This window comes from Scophthalmus maximus, chromosome 8, assembly GCF_022379125.1.
Source record: "Scophthalmus maximus strain ysfricsl-2021 chromosome 8, ASM2237912v1, whole genome shotgun sequence".
NCBI classification, from domain to species: domain Eukaryota; kingdom Metazoa; phylum Chordata; class Actinopteri; order Pleuronectiformes; family Scophthalmidae; genus Scophthalmus; species Scophthalmus maximus.
Window position 1 is genome coordinate 1,405,001 of NC_061522.1, and position 6,797 is coordinate 1,411,797.

The following is a 6,797-nucleotide window of genomic DNA, read 5'->3' on the forward strand; positions in this document are numbered from 1 at the left end:
AAAGAAACGAAAGAGCCTAAATAAATCAGGGATTAACACGAACAGGAGCGCAGAGCGATTCAATAAGGTCACACCACAGAACTGAGGCATGAATAACACTCACACACCACGAGTAGATCTGCACACACGCCACACGTGTGACAAACTAACAAGGTGACGCACACACACACACACACACACACACACACACACACACACACACACACACAGACGCACACACACACACACACACACACAGACGCACACACACACACACACTCACACACACACACACACACACACACACACACACAGACGCACACACACACACACACACAGACGCATACACACACACACACACACACACACACACACACTCACACACACAGACGCATACACACACAGGCTCAGAAAACGGAGGCTCCACATTAGTGAGTCACCGTCGTGAAGCTGTGGACTCATGCCTGGAAACACATTCATTATTCAGACGCGCAGCCCCCGACTGACACAACAGATCCACATCAGCACGATCACGTCTGCATGAACGCACTGTGGCCCCCGACAGGAGTCGAGAGCAGGAGAAGGCTTTGAGATAAACAAACCTCTGGGCCAGTCGACTCACACACACACACACACACACACACACACGCACACACACACACACACACACACACACACACACACACGCGCGGACACGTTCAGTCTTTAGCCTGTTAGCACCTCGTCGGTGGGTCGGTCAGAGGATGAATCCTGCTGATGGTTTCTGCACCTCCTGTTATTTCAACCATTGCTTCACCAACAGTCCATACGTGGGGACAAGGCCCGGAAGGCATGAGGGCGATAACTCATGTGGCGAGGGGCCTTTGGGAGGCATCTGGTACTGCAGTCCTGTGACGGGAGCCTGTCTGTGTTCCCTCATTTCTCATTTCATTCCATAGGGCCTAATTTTAATGTGGAGGAAATTGAATGGAAATGAGGGAACACAGGGATGACCCCCCTGTCTGAACGACGGGAGCAACTGTTACATCGTGGTTACGGCAAACACAGTAACCAAGGAGATTATCGTAAAGTGATCAGATCTGTGAAGTCCAAGTTAAAAATAACCAAAAAAACAAGTTCAAAAATGTTTATTCAGGTTGGGATTTGTGCATTGGTAAAAATTGTTTTATGGCGCAATCAAAGCAAAAACAAATTTGATTTTAAGTTTTAACGTCAACCTCAAATCCTGGAATGATCTTTTCGGGACACAGTGAAGGATCATTGTGGATAGTGGCTTGTAAATCCAATGGGATATTAACTGAGGAGAAGATCGTTGAGACCTGTATCATATATTATCTCAGGATTCTCGTAATTCAGTTATTCATGAACTGCGACCAATACATGTCCTGAGCAGGACGTCTCTCCGTTCCAGGACCGGAATGGCGAAACGGCGTTCTGCGGTTTCACTGGTTGACGTCTTTATCCATGACCTCCACATTAAAGATGGACGCACGTCTTCCCCCAAGGTCGCTGAACATTTTCCAGGAGCTCATGTTGAAATTTCATTTTCGTGCAGCTGTACTTTCGCGCACAGAATCAAGCCCTTCGTTTTGTATAACAGGGGGATGTGACTTTGACCGTCCTCCTCACACAGAAACAAGACACAGAGAACTGCTCTGCTTGTACAGGATGATCTGACATGTTTACAGTAATTGATGTGGGAATGATTTATGGATGACAGAATGCCTCGTATGATACTTAATGAAGAAACATTCCTCTCGACCCCCCCCCCCCCCCACAGGGACCTTCAGCTTGTGGTGTCACCCGAAGTTTGAGGACCGCTGCCACTCGGTGGTGGAGTTCATCGAGCGGGCCATCATGCACTCCAAGAACGGCAAATTCCTCTACTTCCTGCGCTCCCGAGTCCCAGGTAAAATATGGGTCATGTATATCCACGAGCATCAAAAATGGATGTGAGCTGCCACTTAGTGAGAAGTGCCAGAGAGACAAGAGGAGCGGGGGAACATATCTGATTGTCTGCGCTCGACCGCCTGTGAATCATTTATGATTGTGAGAATGCTGCGAGTGTTTTTACCACAACATACAATAAGTACGACGGGGATTGTGGGATGTGTCCTGCAGTATGAATTACAGCCCGTGGACTTGTCTTCAACATGTTTATATAGCAGTACTTTACGTAGAAGATAAACGTGACCCACATCTGTAAATAAAGATGGACGACGCCTCTCCGCCTCCGCCCGTTTGTACAAAAATGCAGCCATGACCTTTACTGCAGCCAACCACCAGGGGGCAATCATGATGATTCGGCCTCACTTTTGTGGAGCTGCCAAGTCGTCCATCTTTATTTACAGTCTGTGCGTTTGACCTCCACTTGATGCATGTACATTCAGAGATCCACCAAACAGAAATCTTATCATCGAAAAGATTTACGTCCTCAGTAGGAACCAACGGTTGTGTGTGTGTGTGTGTGTGTGTGTGTGTGTGTGTTTCAGGGCTTCCTCCCACCCCAGTTCAGCTGCTGTATCCTGTATCTCGCTTCAGCAACGTGAAGTCGCTACAGCACCTCTGTCGCTTCTGCATCCGACAAATGGTCCGCATCGACCACATCCAGGAGCTTCCACTGCCCAGGTACTGCACGCGGCTCGCCTGCGTCACGTGACCTTTTATAAAAGAATCCACCTGCTGCGACGACGTGCGCCTGTCGTCAAAAATGAGCTGGATGTTAAAGAGTGACAATCAATTTTTGAAGTTGATTGTCGGCTTGATTGAAACGCCGGCTCAGACATTCACCGCTGATTCCTTCTTCTCCGTGTCCGTCCTTCTCACACCTCTCGGCAGACCACTCATCTCCTACTTGAGTAAGTTCTATTACTACGACCCGGAGGAGGAGATGTACCTGTCAATCAAGAGCATCCAGCGGGTGGTGGGAGCAGGGCAGCAGGCCGAGTCGCAGACGTAGCATACGAGATCCTCTCAGCGCAAGTGAGTTTGTTTCCCATCACTCTTCTTCAGCTGTAAAATCTTCAAACACATTGAGAACTTTCTGCCTAATTCAACGTTTCACATTTAAACGGCAGACATGAAAATGTCAAACTGTCCCTTTAAGAGCTGCAAAGTCCACATATCGATTTTTCTCTTTCTGCTACGGTTAAACACTGAAGATAAATGATGAAATAAAGTCGCCTGGACGTAAATGTAAATGTTAGCCATCGCAGTATGTCGACAGGTTAAAGAGAAACTTTCAGGTGCGTTTCAGTTTGCAGCTTCACGACAAAGAAAATAATCGTGCGACTACAAAGATTCCTCTGTGTGTGATTTCCAGATTATTTTTCCTCCATTGTTATTGAACAAAAGAAATCTCTGTCCGTGTAAAAAAACAAACCAAACCTACAGGTGGTGATAGAACCCGAACCGTAGAGCCCCGTCGGCCAATTAAAAGCATGACATACAGAAAAACAGAATTTCTGAAACCCCTCCTCTTACCCTGAAAGGAGTTTAACAGACGGTGAATTTTCATTGACATTAAACCTGGTGTGTGTGTGTGGACGAAACAGAAATTAATTTTAATATAAAAAGACCTGTCTACGTTGGGACGAGTCTCCCATGTGATGGATTGACATGAAACTTTTCTACAGACATTCCACAGACCTCCGTGATCCCCTGACTTTTCCCCTTAGTGCGACAACTTGTCCTCTTAAAGGGGCAGTACGCGATTTTGGAGAAAGCTTGTACGGTGTAGATTTATTCACTGCGCTGGTCAGGGCTGGAAACCCGCAGCCTCGGGTACGGGAGGCGACTGCGCTAACCGCGAGGCCAAAACCCCTGAGACGTAGCGTCATTTGCTAGCACGTCTCGTAACTGCCCCTTTAAGTGGAATATTTCCAAAACTATGATTATTATTCCCACAGAGTAAAATCGTTTGTGTCCAGTACTCTGGTTTGTGACGAAACACCTGCAAAACTAACGTCATTGCTGTTATAAGCCGTACTTTCCTTTTAGAGCTAGTTAGCAAACAGCATGCTAACCTGCTGAATGCCACTGTTAGCACATTGTTAGCACCTGATGTAGCATTTTGGTCCAAACCCGTGTGTCTGCCCAGGTTTCTTTATGGAGGACTGATCTGTACTGGACTGCCGGTCTTCCAGCATCAGCCAATCCAGAGTCCCTGGAAATCCCTGTGTCCATCTGCACTGGGACGGACCCGCCTCCCCGTTGATTTGGACTAACGAAAAAGAAGAAGGTGTTTGCAGTCGGAAAGCGGCGAAACTGTCGGACCAGACTGCGCAGTCGCAGAGGACTCGTCTGCGGAGGGACCGCAGAGATGTCGTCGCCTGCAAACACGTCGGTGGGAAAAACGAAACGGGGGAGCGGTTGATTTTGAACCGGATTCGAAGACATTTCCTGAACCTGCTGAACTGGACTCTGAAAACACAAATGCACTGGTCGATTTGTACAACTGTTGTTCGCTGCCGTTTTCTTGTTTTTTTCCTTCCGTCCTGTCGAAGCGAGGGGTTCTCGGATCAAACAGTCGCCCCTCAGGATCGCCCTCCGCTCTGAGGCCGGGCGACGGACAGACGGGGTCAAAGTGTTTGGTAGAGACATGCCGCCATGTTGGTTTTTCCTTTGTTGGCTGTCATGCTAATGCATACATGAATTACACAACTGATTAAAACAATTTGAATTAAAAACACGTAATTTACCCTAAAGAGATTCGACCAACTCTTTCCAACCCCTCGAACTGAAATTCTACTTTACGGCCAACGGCTCCATCTCCGAACGTCCAGTTGCGTCTCTTCGTCCGATGACCAGACTGAATTGCCGTTTCGCTTCAGCCTGACGTCCACGTGTTGGCGGAGTTTGCTCAACGCGAAGACCTCCCGAGTCTTTCTGCTCGCAGCCGTTAACGCCATCGGTTTATCCGTGCGCGACGCCACCTTCGGCTCTAGGACAGCAGTTATGGATGTTCCGAATTTCATTTGAATCATTGGTTAATGTCCCACATGTCTCGGAACATCGTCAGCCTCCATGGATTGAGGTGGTGCATTTGTTGCTTTCCGTCATTCAAGCCAGGTTATGAATATAGCAAGTTTATGAAGTTTTATGAACTCTACTTCGTACAACCCGCCCTGCAGCTCCATGCAGCTGGTGGGACATACTTGATATCGGATGCTTGATGATTGAAAGTAGATTTTTTTTCCCCATTTTGTCGTGAAATCAACGTCGAGACACTTCTTTCAATTTGGTATTTGATGCAGCGGAGGTGGATTTGAGATGATAACCCCGATGCGTCATGTCCTCCATCACGCCCCTCGCCCTGCCTCACGAGGTGTATCGGTCCGTCACGACTGACCTCTCTACCTGTCAGGTTTATTTGTTGAAATGCCCAGGTGTGTTTTGTTCACACTGTTTCTCAGTTCCCCTGGAGCTGCAGCGCTACCCGCTCAGCATTTTCAGTAAAAGGAGAAAGAAAAGAAAAGAAAAAAAAAAGAACAAGAAAAATAAACATTGGTATGTGTCATAATTCTTTTTCAACTTTTGAATATGTTCATGGGTGAGATTTATGTTTGAAACATTGAGTTGGTTTCATTCAAAGAAATGAAAATTCACGATTTAAAAACAAAAATCCCTCAATCTGACGAGAAAGTAGATATAGTTTCAATATTTCTCTGAATTATTTGGATTGAGAAAATACATATCTCAGCTGTTCAGTTAATTTCCCAACGTGAATGTCTTTTGTGATATAAGTTCCAACTCACTCGTTGCTTCCAAAGCTCTCAACCACATCACATGGCCTTCCTCGGCAGATGTGATGACGTGGAGAGAGTCCCCGGGTCATGTGATACGGTACCTGAACCATCTCCCCCACATCTGGACGAACTCCATCTGCTGTGTGAACGCTTAATCCTTATGTTCCTCTGAAAATATTCAAAATCACTCAAATTGGAGCTACGGCACATGAATCTCTCTGGACAGCGCCTGCTTGTGCAGGAAAGTTAAAAATCAAATCCTTTATTTATTTATAGAAAATGAATCCTGATTGAATTCGCTGGATCTAAAACATGGTGGAATCAGCCTTTAAATATTTACTAAAGCAGAATGTAAACAGTTTAACTTGAATACAGTTTATTTTATGCCACTTTACATTTCTACTCCACAACATATCAGAGGGAAACTGCTGGACTTTTTACTCGCCTGCATTTATTTGGAAGATTTAGTTACTAATTCCTTAAGATTTTTATTTTTTTTAAACTGAATGCTTATCAGAACTTTTGTTATCTTTCCTTCCCACAGTAGTTTCCGACCTCAGATTTACCCTACATGAACTAACCTCAGTGACACTCTGCTCACACGTTGTCGCATGACAATCTCATAATGTCCAACATAATATACAAGTACATAAATACGCTTACGTTAATGCTTCACATGCATTTTATCAATAATACTCAAATGCTTTTAGTCGGATTTTGAATTGAAATTAGATTGATAAGACCAAGGATTCATGATAATTCTTATACACACATTCAAATGAATCGATGTATTAACATTTCTACCGGCAGATGTTTATTTTCCTTTTCAGTGAATCAGCTGGATACTGTGATACATACTGGATACATTCACTGATGAATCATCTCTTCTATAAAATGTCACCAAAACAGTAAAAAAAAACAAAAAAACTGACACAAGGTCCCAGATAACGACTTTGAAATGCAATTATAAAACCCAAAGATCTTTTATTAACTAACAGCAAATCTTCATATTTAAAAAGCTGAAAAAGACAAACGATTTAAATGACTATAACTGATTGTCACAATTTTTTA

The 6,797-nt window shown here is 45.0% G+C and overlaps 1 protein-coding gene across 4 annotated transcripts in view; it reads left to right on the forward strand.

Moving 5' to 3' along the window:
- socs7 (suppressor of cytokine signaling 7) overlaps positions 1–5,474 on the forward strand; it is a 17,299-nt gene extending 11,825 nt beyond the window's left edge. For all 4 annotated transcript variants that reach the window (XM_035636076.2, XM_035636077.2, XM_035636074.2 and 1 more), the window contains 4 exons: positions 1,760–1,888; positions 2,472–2,607; positions 2,818–2,961; positions 4,079–5,474. In XM_035636076.2, the coding sequence (XP_035491969.2) occupies positions 1,760–1,888; positions 2,472–2,607; positions 2,818–2,938 (386 nt within the window). In that variant the 3' untranslated portion in view covers positions 2,939–2,961; positions 4,079–5,474. The remainder of the gene's footprint in view (positions 1–1,759; positions 1,889–2,471; positions 2,608–2,817; positions 2,962–4,078) is intronic.
- The last annotated feature ends 1,323 nt before the right edge of the window (positions 5,475–6,797 follow it).